Source organism: Salvelinus alpinus, chromosome 35, assembly GCF_045679555.1.
Source record: "Salvelinus alpinus chromosome 35, SLU_Salpinus.1, whole genome shotgun sequence".
In the NCBI taxonomy this organism is placed as follows: domain Eukaryota; kingdom Metazoa; phylum Chordata; class Actinopteri; order Salmoniformes; family Salmonidae; genus Salvelinus; species Salvelinus alpinus.
Genome location: NC_092120.1, coordinates 4,220,527 through 4,240,856, shown reverse-complemented (window position 1 = coordinate 4,240,856; position 20,330 = coordinate 4,220,527). Strand labels below are relative to the sequence as shown.

Below are 20,330 nucleotides of genomic sequence, written 5' to 3'. Positions count from 1 at the left end.
GTAAGGACAGGAGAATGTCAGGTTCACTTGTAGATCAAGTCAACCATGCATTATCTCAAACAGTGTAGCTCAGCCCCAACAGCCCCAACCCCAGTAGCACTGAGCAGCACTGAGCCCTTCACAGCTAATACACCACGGCATGGCGGCATGGCCACAGGATGGATCCCAGCAGAGCACAGAGAGAGGAGCCATAGAAAGGAGCTTAGAAAGACACCAAACAATGGCTCCGGGGCCTGGACACACCCCTCTGACACAGGTCATAACCCTAGTCTCCATTCGACTCACAAGTATGCCAACCAAGCGTTGTTGTCAGATCTTTGTCATCGAGCTGATGGTTTAGACTGACAGAGGGATGAATTCAGAGGAATACGTGTTTTCTTTATCAAAAGAATGCGGTATAACGTGAACTCTTTAATGTGTGTGCTGGTCAATAATAGTGTTGATAGAAATGTGGGGCGCAGTGAATGTCAGCGAGACCGCCAGATAATTACCATTTTACCCATCTGAAGAGACCCCAGTCTTAATATTGGTTTAAGCCCAAGAAATAATTGATGCATGCAATCACAAATTGGTTCCCAGCCTAAAATTTAGGGCCATTATTTCATTAGATGGAGCCACATACTTTATGCCAAAATCATTTGTGTGTCCAACATAGAAATTCAAATCCGGTTAGTGCAGATAATTGTCTGGTTTTACCAACCACATCCAAGAGGGTTACTTCTGGTGTGCTGTTTGGTGCTGTGGCAGTCAGTGTGTTGCCAGTAAGCAGTAGCAGAGAGGTGGTGTACTGTAACTACTATCCTGGGGTGTCCTCTTGCATATGCAATTGGATGTTATACTGTAAATAATTGCTTGGGCATGTGCCAGTGTGATGATGATGATGATTTGTGTGCTTGCATGTGTGTGCATGCTTACGTGTGAGTGTGTGTATGCGTTTGTATGCACGCGTGTACATGTGTGTGGGCGCACACCCGCATGCGCGCGGACGTCAGTGTGCGCGTCTGCCCCATCCGTACTCCACTCTCAAGTCCCACTGATTCTCCTTTCCAGCCATGTTGAATCCTCTTTCCTTATCAGGCAAGCCCAGGCCTGCATCAGGCTCTCCTTGCTATGACAGAGGCTACAACAATAGGCCTGCGATACCGCTGCTTAGCGCTGCGTTTCGAAGGGGAAACCTGCCACGGGCGCAGATTAACAACAACACACACACACAAAAAATAGATTGCAGCCTCCAAAACAAAACATTTTTCAGAATGCCTTCTCTTGATTAATGAAGCAATGACAAGAAGAAAAATATAATTTCGGAGCAGAAAAATCCGCGCCACCACTTGTTCAAGTTTAGGGGGTAGCTAACAATAAACATATTGACGGGAGAGGGTGGGAACCGGGAGGAGATAAATGTCTGAGTGATGGCTTGAATAATTTCTGGTGCTTTTTTTGGAGCATGGACGGCAGGACCTCATTTCTCACCTTGTTCTAAATGACACTATAAAACCCCTCTTGGGTCTGACAGACACCACCTCTCTCCCAGCTGCAAATTAGGACAGTATCTTGTCATTTCCCTTTTTGTCTCCACTCTCTAGGTAAGACTCTCTGTTCACAACCAAAAGGAGAGTCTACTCTTCTCAGAAAACACACATAATACTACAGATGATAAAGAATACTGTAGCAGCTAGCCTCAATCACATGGTTGCAATATATAATACACATGTTTCTGACAAAATTCATGATCGAAATGTAGAATTTATTTTTAAGAACTGTGAAACTAAAACAATATCTTAATGTGAACACACACATTGTTAAGAACATGACACAGTGTTTGTCTCTGCCCTTTGCTTCACATGCGACAACATTTCCACTGCCAGCTGCTTCCCTGATGTGGCTTCCTGTCTCTCCGCTCAGAAACACATCACACCGGATGATATATCACAGACAATACAGCCTACAATATACAAAAACATTGTCTCTTGTTCTTTTTAATTTCCTTCTGATATATAAGGAACAACAAAAACAAATGTAGGGTTCCCAGGATGTGACCAATAATGATATAAACTCACCTGCCTCCTGTTGTCTGTTGTCTGTTTTAGGGGTTGACCTCAATACGTACACTGCCCTAAATATCTTTGTATCACTACCAACTGAGGGCTAAAGTAAAAAGATCAGCAGTCACTGAAACCAGGCCTTACAATAGACCTTTATAATGAGCATTATGAGCATAGAGCAGGAGGCTCCAGCCTCAGCAACACGTATCTAGAACAGACAGGCCTTCAAATCTGCAGCTTATTATTAGCCTGAATCAATTATCAACACCTAGAGACAGACCCCAGCTAACCACCACACTGGGGCCTACTCTGGCCCAGCTGTGGGCCTTTTTCACATCCCACTTTGTGTAATTACTACTTTTAAGACACCTGCTACTCAATAGCTTCGACACAGACATGTCATTTAGCCCTCGATTGCAGACATTTATGTCTGAGTGTCACTATTCATTTGGGTTAATTTGGGAGTGTTGGCTGGTTGGGCCGTGCGTGTCTGGGCTGGGCTGGCTGAATGTGCTTGTCGCTCACCTGCTTGTGTGGAGGGGCTGGCTGGTGTAATTGGAGCTTAATAGTCTGATTGATCAGGGGAAGAAGTGAGAGAAGTGAAGGATGAGGCTGAGCGCTGGCAGCTCCATCAGTCAGAGAGGAGAAGAGAGAGAGAAAAACAGGGTACTGACAAGCTGGGGTTGCAGCTTTGGACAGCTCACTTTCTATTTCTGTCTGGGCTCTCGCTCAATGGTTTCTCTCTCTATCTCTGGGCTCTCTCCCTCTCCCTCTCTCTCTGGGCCTTCTTCCTCTCTCTCTCTGGGCCTTCTTCCTCTCCCTCTCTTCCTCTCCCTCTCTCTCTGGTCCCTTCTTCTCTCTCTCTCTCTCTCTCTCTCTCTCTCTCTCTCTCTCTCTCTCTCTCTCTCTCTCTCTCTCTCTCTCTCTCTCTCTCTCTCTCTCTCTCTCTCTCTCTCTCTCTCTCTCTCTCTCTCTCTCTCTCTCTCTCTCTCTCTCTCTCTCTCTCTCTCTCTCTCTCTCTCTCAATTCAATTCAATTCAAGGGGCTTTATTGGCATGGGAAACATGTGTTAACATTGCCAAAGCAAGTGAGGTAGGTAATATACAAAAGTCAAATAAACAATAAAAATGAACAGTAAACATTACACATACAGAAGTTTCAAAACAATAAAGACATTACAAATGTCATATTATATATATGCAGTGTTGTAACAATGTACAAATGGTTAAAGCACACAAGTTAAAATAAATAAACATAAATATGGGTTGTATTTACAGTGGTGTTTGTTCTTCACTGGTTGCCCTTTTCTTGTGGCAACAGGTCACAAATCTTGCTGCTGTGATGGCACACTGTGGAATTTCACCCAGTAGATATGGGAGTTTATCAAAATTGGATTTGTTTTCGAATTCTTTGTGGATCTGTGTAATCTGAGGGAAATATGTCTCTCTAATATGGTCATACATTGGGCAGGAGGTTAGGAAGTGCAGCTCAGTTTCCACCTCATTTTGTGGGCAGTGTGCACATAGCCTGTCTTCTCTTGAGAGCCATGTCTGCCTACGGCGGCCTTTCTCAATAGCAAGGCTATGCTCACTGAGTCTGTACATAGTCAAAGCTTTCCTTAAGTTTGGGTCAGTCACAGTGGTCAGGTATTCTGCCACTGTGTACTCTCTGTTTAGGGCCAAATAGCATTCTAGTTTGCTCTGTTTTTTTGTTAATTCTTTCCAATGTGTCAAGTAATTATCTTTTTGTTTTCTCATGATTTGGTTGGGTCTAATTGTGCTGTTGTCCTGGGGCTCTGTGGGGTGTGTTTGTGTTTGTGAACAGAGCCCTAGGACCAGCTTGCTTAGGGGACTCTTCTCCAGGTTCATCTCTCTGTAGGTGATGGCTTTGTTATGGAAGGTTTGGGAATCGCTTCCTTTTAGGTGGTTGTAGAATTTAACGGCTCTTTTCTGGATTTTGATAATTAGTGGGTATCGGCCTAATTCTGCTCTGCATGCATTATTTGGTGTTCTACGTTGTACACGGAGGATATTTTTGCAGAATTCTGCATGCAGAGTCTCAATTTGGTGTTTGTCCCATTTTGTGAAATCTTGGTTGGTGAGCGGACCCCAGACCTCACAACCATAAAGGGCAATGGGCTCTATGACTGATTCAAGTATTTTTAGCCAGATCCTAATTGGTATGTTGAAATTTATGTTCCTTTTGATGGCATAGAAGGCCCTTCTTGCCTTGTCTCTCAGATCGTTCACAGCTTTGTGGAAGTTACCTGTGGTGCTGATGTTTAGGCCGAGGTATGTATAGTTTTTTGTGTGCTCTAGGGCAACGGTGTCTAGATGGAATTTGTGGTCCTGGTGACTGGACCTTTTTTGGAACACCATTATTTTGGTCTTACTGAGATTTACTGTCAGGGCCCAGGTCTGACAGAATCTGTGCAGAAGATCTAGGTGCTGCTGTAGGCCCTCCTTGGTTGGTGACAGAAGCACCAGATCATCAGCAAACAGTAGACATTTGACTTCGGATTCTAGTAGGGTGAGACCGGGTGCTGCAGACTGTTCTAGTGCCCGCGCCAATTCGTTGATATATATGTTGAAGAGGGTGGGGCTTAAGCTGCATCCCTGTCTCACCCCACGACCCTGTGTGAAGAAATGTGTGTGTTTTTTGCCAATTTTAACCGCACACTTGTTGTTTGTGTACATGGATTTTATAATGTCGTATGTTTTACCCCCAACACCACTTTCCATCAATTTGTATAGCAGACCCTCATGCCAAATTGAGTCGAAGGCTTTTTTGAAATCAACAAAGCATGAGAAGACTTTGCCTTTGTTTTGGTTTGTTTGGTTGTCAATTAGGGTGTGTAGGGTGAATACATGGTCTGTTGTACGGTAATTTGGTAAAAAGCCAATTTGACATTTGCTCAGTACATTGTTTTCATTGAGGAAATGTACGAGTCTGCTGTTAATGATAATGCAGAGTATTTTCCCAAGGTTACTGTTGACGCATATTCCACGGTAGTTATTGGGGTCAAATTTGTCTCCACTTTTGTGGATTGGGGTGATCAGTCCTTGGTTCCAAATATTGGGGAAGATGCCAGAGCTAAGGACGATGTTAAAGAGTTTTAGTATAGCCAATTGGAATTTGTTGTCTGTATATTTGATCATTTCATTAAGGATACCATCAACACCACAGGCCTTTTTGGGTTTGAGGGTTTTTATTTTGTCCTGTAACTCATTCAAGGTAATTGGAGAATCCAATGGGTTCTGGTAGTCTTTAATAGTTGATTCTAGGATTTGTATTTGATCATGTATATGTTTTTGTTCTTTATTCTTTGTTATAGAGCCAAAAAGATTGGAGAAGTGGTTTACCCATACATCTCCATTTTGGATAGATAATTCTTCGTGTTGTTGTTTGTTTAGTGTTTTCCAATTTTCCCAGAATTGGTTAGAGTCTATGGAGTCTTCAATTACATTGAGCTGATTTCTGACGTGCTGTTCCTTCTTTTTCCGTAGTGTATTTCTGTATTGTTTTAGTGATTCGCCATAGTGAAGGCGTAGACTCAGGTTTTCCGGGTCTCTATGTTTTTGGTTGGACAGGTTCCTCAATTTATTTCTTAGATTTTTGCATTCTTTATCAAACCATTTGTCATTGTTGTTCATTTTCTTCGGTTTTCTATTTGAGATTTTTAGATTTGATAGGGAAGCTGAGAGGTCAAATATACTGTTAAGATTTTCTACTGCCAAGTTTACACCTTCACTATTGCAGTGGAACATTTTACCCAGGAAGTTGTCTAAAAGGGATTGAATTTGCTGTTGCCTAATTGTTTTTTGGTAGGTTTCCAAACTGCATTCCTTCCATCTATAGCATTTCTTAATGTTACTCAGTTCCTTTGGCTTTGATGCCTCATGATTGAGTATTGCTCTGTTCAAGTAGACTGTGATTTTGCTGTGGTCTGATAGGGGTGTCAGTGGGCTGACTGTGAACGCTCTGAGAGACTCTGGGTTGAGGTCAGTGATAAAGTAGTCTACAGTGCTACTGCCAAGAGATGAGCTATAGGTGAACCTACCATAGGAGTCCCCTCGAAGCCTACCATTGACTATGTACATACCCAGCGTGCGACAGAGCTGCAGGAGTTGTGACCCGTTTTTGTTGGTTATGTTGTCATAGTTGTGCCTAGGGGGGCATATGGGGGAGGGAATGCTGTCACCTGCAGGCAGGTGTTTGTCCCCCTGTGTGCTGAGGGTGTCAGGTTCTTGTCCAGTTCTGGCATTTAGGTCGCCACAGACTAATACATGTCCCTGGGCCTGGAAATGATTGATTTCCCCCTCTCTCTCTCTCTCCCACTCTCACTCTCACTCTGGGCCCTCTCCCTCTCTCTCTGGGCCCTCTCTTGTCTCTCTCCCTCTATCTCTATCTCTCTGGGCACTCTGCATCTCCCTCTCCCTTGTCTCCCTCTATCTCTCTTCTCTGGGCCCTGTGCCTCTCCCTCTCTCCCTCTCTCTATTCCCTCTCTCTTGTCACTCTCCCTCCCTCTCTCTCTCTTTGCCCTCTCCCTCTCCTTCACACACTACACAATACTCCAACTCTAGGCAATTGCTTAGTTTAGACTTCAGTCCCTGAGTTCTTCTGGGATAAATCATTTATTGAGAGAACATTCTATTTCTAAGGTTGATACAACACACTGAGAACCTGAAATCAGTTCAACGTATTCCGTCATTAAAGTACCACTTAAATTTCTTTCTTCGAAGACAATATCAATTAGGAAAAAGGGAGGGACATTTAAACCGAGTGTGATCATCTAACACCGATAAAGCATGAAGAACAACTTTGGTTGGAGTGTCTAACCAGAGGTGTGTGTGTGTTAACAGGTTCCTATAGCAGCAGCAGGCTGTGTGTGGATAGCTACAGTATCTCACAACAAACCCAGCACCCCTGCGGCCTGGGGCTGCTGCCACGGCCTTCCATCAGCTGTGAAATCTGCTTTCCTCTTTGATAAAGACTGGAGATGTGACCCTATCTCTGTCCTACAGATGTCCAGATTACCTGTCATGCTCTTCCCCCCTGTTTTTCCTCTCTCAGTTTCCTCTTGTCTGCTAGTCCCGCCTTGACAACTGTAATGCACCACTATTTTCCCCCAGCATCATCCATCACTCCCTAGCCATAGAGACCCACAGGAGACCCATAGAGACCAACAGCAGACTCACAGGAGACCCATAGAGACCTACAGTAGACCCATAGAGAACCACAGTGGAGACACAGTAGACCCACTGAGAGACACAGTAAACCCACAGTAGACCCATAGAGACCCACAGTAGACCCATAGATAGCTACAGTAGACCCATAGAGAGCCACAGTAGACCCACAGAGACCCACAGCAGAGCCACAGTAGACCCACTGAGAGCCACAGTAGACTTACAATTTGTAAGTCGCTCTGGATAAGAGCGTCTGCTAAATGACTTAAATGTAAATGTAAATGTAGACCCATAGAGAACCACATTAGACCCATAGAGACCCACAGTAGACCCATAAAGAGCCACAGTAGACCCATAGAGACCCACAGCAGACCCATAGAGACCCACAGTAGACCCATAGAGACCCACAATTGACACATAGAGACCCACAGCAGACCCATAGAGACCCAGAGTAGACCCATAGAGAGCCACAGCAGACCCACAGTACACCCATAAAGACCCACAGCAGACGCACTGAGACCCATAGAGAGCCACAGTAGACCCACAGAGACCCACAGCAGAGCCACAGTAGACCCATAGAGAACCACATTAGACCCATAAAGACCCACAGTAGACCCATAGAGACCCACAGTTGACACATAGAGACCCACTGAGACCCATAGAGACCCACAGTACACCCATAAAGACCCACAGCAGATCCACTGAGACCCATAGAGACCCACAGTAGACCCATAGAGACCCACAGCAGAGCCACAGTAGACCCATAGAGACCCACAGCAGACTTACCTAGAGCCACAGTAGATGGGACCGCTAAGGTCCCTCTGCCTGCTGCCTCTGTCTGGCTCTGGGGACCAGCACTACAGACTCACCACCTCTCACCTGACTATGGAATGGATGTGGCTGGATAACCCAAACTGAAATGATGTAGTGGAAGACAAAAAAGGTAGGTAGCTCTCTTTTATATCAGGGTTCAGCTAGAACTGCAAACTGTATTGTTAGGGGATCTGAAAAACCCTGAGCCAATGGGAAATTAGGAATACAGTATATGTATAATTATTTGACTACATGTACCGTACATATGAGTGAAAAAAGTACTGTAGTAGGGCTGGGATGATACCAGTATCACCATACTCTGTCTGTGTTATTGACTGTACGTTTGTTTATCCCATGTGAAACTCTGTGTTGTTTGTGTCACACTGCTTTGCTTTATCTTGGCCAGGTCGCAGTTGTAAATGAGAACTTGTTCTCAACTGGCCTGCCTGATTAAATAAAGGTGAAATAAAATAATGAAAATACTCGTAAGTAAAAGTGGTAAGAAAACAAAACAGGATACCAGCCCTAATGTTAGAAACAGACATCATTATGTTGTCACCCAGAGTCACATTGATTTATTGATTTATTTTCAAGCTGTAACACACAATATTTTACACAGCAGGGGTTTGGTCTGCTTTGTGTTTAAATTTTTGCCATGGAAAAAATATTGCGATACTGATATCGTCCCGGCCCTAGTAGTCCGTTAGTTTACTCCAATCAGGGGAGGGGTGGTAGTGTAAAAAAAACTGGGGGATTTTAAATGATGCAAACAATTAAATTGATAGAACCCAAAATCAACCCTCAATATTAAAGCTGATCTAGCTTTGTTCAACCCCCCCCCCCCAAAAAAAAAAAACACTGACCAATGCTAAATAAAGTAACACCAGTAACCAAAGAATTGTCTCTCAATAATTGGGTAAATGCTCGCTCAATTAATAAAAAAAGGTGCATAAACTGTGCTTATCCTCCACTACACCACTGGTGATGAGAAACCGTGCCTGAGACCTGAAGAATCGCATTAGCTCCTCCATCTTGAATCCTAAGCTTTAGCTCAGCTAGCTAACACCGTTTTCATGCAGTTACCACTCGTCCCCTCTGACTCCTGAACACTACGCTCCTCGTTGGTGTAATTATCAGACTCACAACTGGCTAGCCCTGACAATCTCTGCTACTACTATAATGGACAGCACTACAAGTGCAAGCTTTATGGAATAATCACAATGAATCTCTGCATCATAGGACTTTTTCCAAGTGGTGAGACCGCATGACATACAGTACTAGCTAACTTTGAATGTATGCTACAATCATGGAAGACTAGATACAGAAGTCTGCGAGTGACGTGTCTGAAAGATCCCTCTCGATTCCATCGAGGGCACATCAATATCACACAAGAAGGTCACGTGTTTCCAGCTTGGATTTCAAAGTGTGAGAGAGAAAGACAGGTGACGTTAATGCCTTAGAGCTGCCATGCCATTGGGTAATTCATTCACCTCTGTGGTTTCACAATCTAACACAGAGAGAAGAGATGTAATAGTCCCTAGAGGTCATACTTCATGAGAATGACTGAGAGCCCCTCTTGGGTGAATGAAGTAGAGACCCATGAAACAATCAGAGTAAATTTCTACCTTCAAATGCTTTATACTGCCTTCCTGACCCTGTAGAGGAACACAAGGCTGGTCTGACATGCATCAAAACTACCCAGCTTTCTCTTTTCTTTCTTCTTTACATTGCTACTTTCTCTTTAAGGCTTTCTATGGTTGGGTGAGACATTAGAGCTGGTTTCTGTCTTTGAATGTCAGTATTGTTAAGACGCAGAATACAACTAAGTCCCTTTCCTCCCTCACTAGAAAACAAGAGCTAAAATACCTTTCTGGGGACGTTGCCAATGGGGTTTTTACAGTACTACTGTATATATACCAGCAAAACTCCTTAACGACCAGGTGGTTGGTAAATTAAGCTGTGCAGTGTAAGATGAGTCACTGATGGAAATAGGAGGGAATTGATTGCCAGCTTTCTTGTTTATCTATAGGTTTGGCAAATATGAAGTATGTTCCTATCACAGTAAAACAGGCAGCTCAATAAAACCAAAATACGTTACTCGAGTTCAGCTAGGCTTTAATGAGGTATTGTGAGAAGCTGCTAACAGCCAGCAGCTCATTTGAGAGATGACTGAGACTAAGAAAAGAGAGAGGAGAGGAGGGCAAGCAGCGAAGCATAGCATATGTACCCATGAGAATAGACACACACGGGACAGATCCTTAAAGGCAATATGCCAGAGAGCTCTTCCTCTACCTTTAATTGAGAGAAGATGTTAAATTCTTTGTAACCCCTCCACAACCCATTACAGGTGAAGCCTAGCACCTGGCTCAGTTAGACGCCTGAAGATAGGAGGATCTCAGGGAAGGATTCAGGCGAAGGCAGAGGGCTGTAACTAACAACCTAGAACATTACAATATTGTCCAACAGCTCAGTCTCTTAGAATGTGAACAGTTTCAAATGTATTTAGTTCAGCACGCAGCGTTACTTACTACATCTTAACTTCCTGTTTATGAAGTATACAAATGTAGGAAATCTTTAGTACAAATACTCTGATAACTGCATCTCAACCATATGAGGCAGCATTTGACACTAGTTGTTCACTCTGAGGGCAATAGACGGTCACATTGGCTACCCACCTTTCATGTAAATTCATGCAAAAATGGAAGAGAACTATATTTGCATGTCATGCACAGTAGTGGCTTGAGGTGCTCATCCTTAGAATCACTCTTTGCTTGAGGATAACAGGCCTGGACCCGAAAAGAGTCCATATTTCATGGTTAGATGAAATATTTAAAGCCATTGATGACTTTAGAACCGTGAGGGGAGCTTAGAAAACAGTCAGAAACAGCTCAGAGAATGATTTAATAAAGTTATAGGGTTAAAGAAATCCACAAGAACGGGCAGGGCCTCTGAGTCTAAAATCCTCGTGGACTTTTCCTTATGTTTCTTAACAGGATGAATATGAGATTGGTTACAATTTTTTATAAGAATTTTCTTAATTAATCCAAATGCAAAATGAAATATCAAAACCCTGGAGGACTCGTCGTTTAACCAGAGCACCAGGTCAACATATTTTCCAGCCGTTAAAGAGGAACTTCACTGGGACGTCTTAAGACAAGCGGGGCCAGCTGATTGGTGTAAAGCTGGGGTGAGAATAGCAACATCAAATATAATGGATCGTTAGTTCATTGAATCGAGGGTCTGGAGTCAACTAAAGAATTCACAAATTAAAGTGTTTAGTTGTAAAATATGCAGATTAAATGGTTGAAATGAATGCACATCAAAGCCTTTTGTTAGGGCCAATTGGATCCCTGAACAGTCAACTCTATGGGTCTGACTGTCATGGGAATTGGTTGCCTCCTCCTTCCAGTTGACTAGGCTTTACCCCTACCCACTCACTCTCACTGTATTGTATTGGTGGAAGGAACTTGCTAGTAGGCTGGCGGGCAAGGCCTCTAAGAACGACAGATGACTGGTGAACTAAAAATACAAACTTTTTTAGCAAAGTGAAGGTTAGGTTATGGACCAAAGTCTTGGGAAATGGGTGACAGATAATTTGATGGTATTCTCTGTTTTTTTCATGTTCCCAGAGCAGCCCCAGTAACAATGTGACTCTGACAGAATAAGTGAAAGAAAGAGACAGACATTAAAAGCATGACCTACCATGCCGCTGCCATCGATGTTCATCTCGATCTTCCCGTTGAAAGGTCCCCACGTGGTTCCCACAGGGAGCTGCTGCCGGCTGTGGATCCGACGCTCTCCATCCTTGTGGAACGCATCCAGCTCTCCTATAAAACACCAAGCATCGAAACAGTCATCATATCATAAAACACCAAGAATCTCAAAACAGTCAGCCAAATCCTCCAGTTCCCTAGAAAACACAGTCATTTGTAGAATTTGTCCTTAAATACACCTCAAAGATCATTGCAAAAGTGCTCCTCTTTTTTTTTTTCTGTGATAGCCATCTTGTGAAGTGTCCTGCTATTTGTTTTTGTTTATATACATACATATCATTTTTACAACGGACAAATAATAATATCCATAAAAAAATATGTTTTATTGTTACATGCCCAAGATAGGTGCAGTGAAATGTGTTGTTTTACAGGGTCAGCCATAGTAGGACGGCACCCCTGGAGCAAATTAAGGTTAAGTGCCTTGCTCAAGGGCACATTGACAGATGACTATTTCTTTCCCCCATGCATATAGATCTACAGTCCCTCATGTCCATAAAACACTAAACAGTGCAGGTTAAGCCATCTACTTATAAAGCCAAAATAATGAATCCATCATCATCATCATCAGTTGGAGGGTTTCAAATCAAAACAAATCAAAACAACAGGCCGGTAACCTTGCCTGAAAGGTGTCTTCTCTAGAGATAATCTCTGTGAGACATCGCAGGGCCAGGCTCAGTGACTGGCAGGCAGCAAGAGAGGCAGCGGATTGATCCAGGAAGAAGCTAGGCCCCTTGTTAGTGCTGTGCACAGCTACACTTAATGAACTGTGTAACAGGATAGCACTGTTAGCGCAGCTAGTTAAAACACCCCCGCTATCTTATCTCTTAGATTCAGTGTACTTTTTTGGGACAGTGATTAATCAAATAGTTATGGTAATTGGGGCCGTAGCGTGGTCACCGCTGGGTTTCTGGGGGAGAGAAAAGTCATGCAGGCCTCTCAAGTGCACATTTCCCCCTCAAGCGCTATCTGCTTTATCTTCCTGTGAACTTCTACTCTCCCTCTGACTGAACCCAAGTGTTATGATTGTCTTCAGCACTCTAACTTATCACCCTTTTATTGAGGCACATTTTCATATAATCTTACATTTACATTTACATTTAAGTCATTTAGCAGACGCTCTTATCCAGAGCGACGATCTTCCCGCCTTTGTTACTGTAAAGTGAATGCAATATACAGTACGGCACAATCTAAACAGACGCAGAAGGTATTCATGTATTTCTCATAGTTGATACGTTCTTACTGTAGTTACCGCACATATATAAACAATACATTTATAGTTTGCAACATTTTAACCTAGATGTGCACTGGTGTTGTAGCTAATCACTATTCTGGGCATGTATTCCATGCATGTTGAGTGAAGTGAAATGATCACTGAACTTTATAATAACACTCCTGTGATATAATGACCTATTCAGACGAGGTCTATTCTGTAAATATCAGCCTTGTATCAGTGACACGCTATTGTGTCAGTCTGTTTGTATGGAAATGCTTTCATCTAATGTGCTCCTTCTCATGCATAAACAACATTGGGTGACGGGTGGCTACGCTAACAATAGGCTACGTTGTTGTTGTTTCCTAAAGATCACACACACCTGGGTCACATCACACCCTGGAGTCAGGAAGAGTTCTCTTTAGAAATAATTAATTCTCTTTTGATGCCATCAGTTACACACTCAGCTATAAAATACACCTACATTTCAAGAACATTACAGCCCAACAATTACTTGATGTTGGATAAATGTACAAATATATGCCAAAACTAGAGTAATATTCTCATCTCAATACTCTAAACGTTCCTTTCTGTATGATACCAATGACACCACTGCCTACTATATGTCCAGACAACTTTATTTTGTGGAAGAATTAACTAGGATGATTATCTCTCTCCTCCTCCTCCGCTCTGTCTGTAGCCCACTGCGTTACTGACGGTGTGGCGGAAGGTGGCTAAGCTCATTAAGAGAGAAATGATTAAACATTGGAGCACAGCTGGCCACCATCAGAGGCAGCAGGCTCCCTCAGTGCGATGCAAGGGAGAAGGAGCGCATGCAGCCACCGCTTGATGCATTCTGTCTGTCCTCTGATAAGAGCGAGGCCCTTAACCACTTGGATGCTAGTTCCTGTTTAGCCCTGTTGACACACCGACCGCTAGCTACAGCCATCCCCAGCGGGCGGGTAGTCTCTCAAATCAATTCAAGGGGCTTTATTGGCATGGGCATAGATAGATAATATACAAAAGTGAAATAAACAATACAAATGAACAGTAAACATTACACTCACAGAAGTTCCAAAAAAATAAAGACATTACAAATGTCATGTTATGTATATATACATATACACAGTGTTGTAACGATGTGCAAGTGGTTAAAGTACTCTCTCTCTTTCTCTCTGTCTCTCTTCCCCCCCTCTCTCTGGTTGGTACGCGATGGGGGGATGATAGTAGGTGTGTGAGCGAGAAGGGAGAGGGGGGTACAATTCAATTGGAGGTTTGAGGTCCTCATACAGTGTCTGTGTGCCAGTTGTTTGTGTCCCGTACCAAATGTTGCCTGAGGACCTTGGCTTCCAGCTGGTGTGTCACATCTGTTGCAGATACAATCCTCCGACCTCAACAAAAACACCAGCTGAAAAATAATAAGCCTTCATACTTTATCTCTCCATTTGCCACCAGCATTTAGGAGTCCACTATCTATAGAAAACAAATATATAGACATGCATTATGATAATAGACAACTGGTTTTATCTAAATGGGGCCTGTAGACAATCTATACTCCCTGATATCTATGTTATTTTGGATGGTCAAAGCGAAGATGCCTCCTTTGGGAAATCTTTAGCCCAGCCAAAATGACCACTGTTTATCAAACGTTTCCTCTCTGAGGTGCTGAGACTATTTTAAAAGACTACAACTCAAGTGTCAAAACTCTCACCTTCTCACTCTGCTCATTTCTTTAATAAATCTTAAAGACAAAGTATAAAATAAACACTCACTGTATTGAACCTTTTCTCACAAATCAAAGACAAGGCCTGAAGAAAGAGTGGCCTCCAGTGAGCTCCAGTACAGGGGGCTCTGACAAACCCTACCCCGCTCTGTCCCCCTCAACGTCGCTCAACACCCAATAGTGAAATGCCACAGTTCTTGGCAAGAGGCAACTGATGATGTGACTAAAGAGTCACCCCCCTACCCCTCCCTCACCCCCTCCCCCCTCGATAAGATCATCATCTGTCGCTAGACTCTGGGGTCTGTTCCTGCTCTCTCTGGTCTCCACTGATACTTGGCAGCCCAATGAATGTTCCTTTGTGTGTGGAGAGATCCTCCTCAGATAGCACCCAAGATGCTCCACGCTGGCATCTGTTTGTTTTGCTGTTATGCGGACAGAGGGACAGAGAGAAAGAGGAATAGGGAACCTCATCGTCTCTCTCTGCGTCTCTCTTCACTGGCATAGCTCGGAATGCTAATGAGCAGTGTCTCAGTGGCAGGGTGCCATCTTGGTGTGATTTAAAGAATAGATGGTGGAGGGGTGGGAGAGAGGGAGAGAGAGAGACAGACACCCCAAAGCTGAACCCATCACCTCTTTTATAAATCCACTATTAGATCTCCAATAACATGACCTGTTGTTTAAAATGAAGAACATTTGCCCTCACCTCCATTCAAGTGGTATCTATATAGGTACAGTCCACATACAGTAACACCGTAGTTCAATCCAAGTGAAGTATGTTCTGAATGGTGGGTGCAGTGGGTTCAGTAGTAAACAATCACTCAACTATAAGATCACTTTCTATGTGGCAATATGGCATTCAAGGGACTCAGAATGTTACCACAGAAATGTTACCACAAAATCTCAATGTATAAAATGTTTGAACACTATGGTGGATTCCTAGTGGATGATGATGGATAGACTTTGTATTAAAATATTCTTCCATATAATAATGTACTCCACATCTCCTGGTGTGGAACTTCATCCAATTTGGATTAAACTTAATATAATTTATCTTAAATGACAAATGACAGTGTTAGGTGGCTGCAGATTAACAGTGGTTGGACTGTAGCCATTTAAAACATGAATATTAGTTCAGTGACCAACTGAAAACTAAGACTAACCTTGGTCGCCTATACACATTCTAGTTATATGTATTTATACATAAATCATATTTCCATGGTTAAATATTCAACTAATAAAACCACTTGTCTATTATCCCTTGAATGTAACAATTGGAAACAAAATACAATCCAATGTAATATTTTTTGCTTAAAAACAACAATTCAGTGGATATTCAGTGGATATCATAAAATGGTAACAATTGAAACCATGTCAATCTATGTAGAGAGGTGTACAGTAGAGTAAGAGACTGCTGTGACAACGTTCAATAATAATGTCTGTCAGTTCAGAGACGCAGCTATCACAACCATCGCTATTGACGGAACAGGTTATAGAAGTGCCAAATGGGATACAAATGAATATACCACATGGAGCATATAGAGGGTGAAATGGAACGTACAGTATCTCTCCACAAAAGGTGCTACATCTCTAAAGGAGCAGAGATGTGATATGAAATGTTACAGCTGAAGGAGAAATGCCAGTGCGCCTTGATAAGAGAGCGATGAACTTTCCTCCCCTTCCCCTAAACCTCCATTATCAGGTCCAAGAGAACAAAATGCATCATTTATAACCCAGAGCAGCACTATTATCTCTGGGCAAGACACTTGTTTTAAAACACAGATGGACCTTTTCCCTCCTCCTCCTCCACCTCTCCCTCTCTCCCAGACGAGAACCTCCTGCTTGTCTGGCTCACAGCCTCCTTTTGAGCAGCGGGAGGGAGGGGAAACTTGACCATTTTGGGAGAGCAAGTTTCCTAGACAACCGCATGTGCTAGGCTAAGAGGAAGGGGTGCAGGGAAAGGGTTGGCCCCTATAGGTCAGCCTTGTTTTGAGGACACTCCTATAGGTCAGTCTTATACTGTCCTGCTAATGTTCCTGGACCTTGTAGGCTAAACTGCCGAGAAAAAAACATAACTGTTCCAAATGGATGTCCAATCAGTCAGGCTATTTTTATACTTTTTTTTAACCTTTATTTAACTAGGCAAGTCAGTTAAGAATAAATTCTTATTTACAATGATGGCCTACCAAAAGGAAAAAAGCCTCCTGCGGGGACGTGGGCTGGGATAAAAAAAAATAATAATAATATAGGACAAAACACACATCACGACAAGAGACACCACAACACTACATAAAGAGAGACCTAAGACAACAACATAGCATTGAAGCAACACATGACAACACAGCATGGTAGCAACACAACATGACAACAACATGGTAGCAACACAACATGACAACAACATGGTAGGCTAGATGCAGTTATTTCAAAATCAATATGAATTCAAAACACCAGGCTTTTGAGCAGTTATTCAAATGACATAGGCTATTCACTGCAGTTTACAAACTAGACTAGAGTTTTGCACTCACTTGAAAACAATCATAACATTCTTCATACGCTTCTAACTTAGGCTATAGGCTACATCTCAAGGCTGTCTGTCTTCATTGTTCTGTTGCGTAAGTACACACCTTGCCTCTCCGCTGTCACGGCTACTCCTTTTAAATTTTGTGGAGCCCCAGGAAAAGCCAGACTACAAAAGCTTGTTGGATACATAGGCATATTTTCTTTAACGGCGGGAGTTGGAAAGGATAAACCTATATTTTCCTATAGTATTCCTATCTTAACACCGGGCTACATCCTGACAAAATAGGCCTACACCATATGAGTGGCCTGCTAATGTATATTTCTGGGCCTTGTAGGGAATAAACCCAAACTGATCAACATGGTTGCATAATCAGGCCTAGCCTGTAGGCCTATGCCGTTATTTCTGCATGAAACAAAACAGGAGGTGTGAGCAGTTATTATCATTAGGCTACATCACAGTTTACACCCTCTGGACAATACTTGTGTATTCACTTGATAACAATAATACTTTCCCCATTGCATTATGTTGTTGTAGCCCAGGTATAATCATTTTCTTGTCTAAAAACGTAGGCCTAGGCCTAATCAATAGTGGAGCTTTAAGTGCCCTTTGACCACAGAGCGCAGCCTGGACTACTGATCTGCCATTTCACAATCTGTTCACTTATTTTTCTTGCACTTTGACAAGTAAATATTTAGCCTATAACCCTAATATTTATCTAATGAATGGCCTAATATCTAGCTAATATTTAGCGTCTTACTTCAGCTATACATTCCTAGCCTCTCTCTCCCAGCTGTTCCTGTGCGCAATAGGCTATACGCCTCGGACGCAAGACTCTCCTCTTCTCGTGAAATCCCAGGAAAAGCTATAGGCTACAAAATCTATAGGACATTTATATTGATCATGTTTTATACAAGGCCTTATAGCCCATTGAAGGAAAGAAGCAGGCTTGCCCTTGCTAATTGATGAATGTAAAACAGGCCTACAGCTTAGAAAATGCATGTTGGGAAAATTGAGGAACGAATATGCATTGGTGTGATCACTTTTGGCCGGTTATGATAACATTGTTGCACTGATGCTTTGCAAATAGTTGGACAGGATATACAGAGATGAGCACAGTGAAAAAGAAGAACCAAACGAATTGACAACTATTAGAAAAATTGAAATCACTTATAAACCACTTGAGCAACGAGGCAATGACATGCTGTAAAAGATGTGCAGGGTAAACAGCGCATGTTGTTGAATTGCTACATTTAGAACACAAGTTACTATATTATTTTCCAGTAGGATTACATGTACATTGAAGTATTATTTGCAGTTGTGACTATGAAAATGAACACACCCTGAAAGCACTGAATGGTCTGAACCAGTATCTGTGCGTTAGAGACCTCCTGAATGGTCTGAACCAGTATCTGTGCGTTAGAGACCTCCTGAATGGTCTGAACCAGTTTCTGTGCGTTAGAGACCTCCTGAATGGTCTGAACCAGTATCTGTGCGTTAGAGACCTCCTGAATGGTCTGAACCAGTATCTGTGCGTTAGAGACCTCCTGAATGGTCTGAACCAGTATCTGTGCGTTAGAGACCTCCTGAATGGTCTGAACCAGTATCTCTGTGTTAGAGACCTCCTGAATGGTCTGAACCAGTATCTCTGCGTTAGAGACCTCCTGAATGGTCTGAACCAGTATCTGTGCGTTAGAGACCTCCTGAATGGTCTGAACCAGTATCTGTGCGTTAGAGACCTCCTGAATGGTCTGAACCAGTATCTGTGTGTTAGAGACCTCCTGAATGGTCTGAACCAGTATCTCTGCGTTAGAGACCTCCTGAATGGTCTGAACCAGTATCTCTGCGTTAGAGACCTCCTGAATGGTCTGAACCAGTATCTCTGCGTTAGAGACCTCCTGAATGGTCTGAACCAGTATCTGTGTGTTAGAGACCTCCTGAATGGTCTTGTGTTACCACCTTATTAATAGTCTGCATGCAGTAGAATGTGTTGATCAGTTGATTGACAGGTGTAGGACTGTAGAACGATCAACTATAAACTTTCCTCTAGTGTGGATGCTCACCAACGTTTTCTAGTTATGTAGCCTATAGTTTATTATTATAGTTATTTGATTGGTGGCCTTAACTCTGCCACAACACAACTAACATTATTCTCACAACAAAACTATCCTACTAGTAGGTCTAGCTAACGTTAGCGAACTTGAATTAAATAAATATAAAATGACACTTATTTACTTGACTTTTATACTCTGTAAATTAACTCAAATAATTTACTCTGGCAAATAAAGCGGCAGTCGAATCCATCCCTTCCGTAGTTTGGCTGTGCCCATAGCAACGTTTGAAAATGAGGTGTATCGATCAGAAAACCTTGTTTTGAGGACACGCCTATATGTCAGATTTGTTTTGAGGCTCACAAGACAGGCAAGGGTTTGTTGGGGGAAAAGTTAAATAGGCCATAGAGATTAGGGCATTTTAGCCATAGATATAGATACTGTCTATGATTTTAGCCCTGACACAAAGGAGAGGACCAGGGTATAACACTTTCTATTGATTCTGGCAGGTTGAGACTATAATATATTGTTGCTGTTTAGATCCCATTTAATCACAAGAGGGAAATCAGAGAACTGTAGTATGAACAGAAAATACATCTAACATCTACTGAGAACTTGTCTCTGATGTATATAATTGACGAAAATCACTGAGGCAGTATGCTATCATTGAACAATAGGAATATGCCAGTTGTCAAGTGCTCAGTTTGATCAAAAGCCTAGTGAAGTAAACAGTAAGCATAAAGAAAACAATCTCCAAGACATCCATCTTATACAAGTGGCACACTGTCTATTGATAGCTGGTAAAACAAGACAGGAAAACTTAAAAGGATGAAAGTCTCCTCACACAGATATCTCAAACAACATCTAGAGGACGCCACATTCTTTGTTATTGATTTCATTGTTTTACATGTTGAGAAGCATCAGAAGAATATCACTCCTATTTTGCCTGTCAGGTGGACTGAATAATTGTTTCTATTCGATTCTATATGTTTATAAGTAAAGCATTCGCATACCTCT

General features: G+C 42.5%; 1 protein-coding gene across 2 annotated transcripts in view; it reads right to left on the bottom strand.

The window, feature by feature from the left end:
* The window catches only part of LOC139564307 (zinc finger protein ZFPM2-like), a 140,203-nt gene that overhangs the window by 56,749 nt on the left and 63,124 nt on the right, over positions 1–20,330 (bottom strand). For both annotated transcript variants that reach the window (XM_071383721.1, XM_071383722.1), the window contains exon 3: positions 11,744–11,868. In XM_071383721.1, coding sequence (XP_071239822.1) covers positions 11,744–11,868 — 125 coding nt within the window. The remainder of the gene's footprint in view (positions 1–11,743; positions 11,869–20,330) is intronic.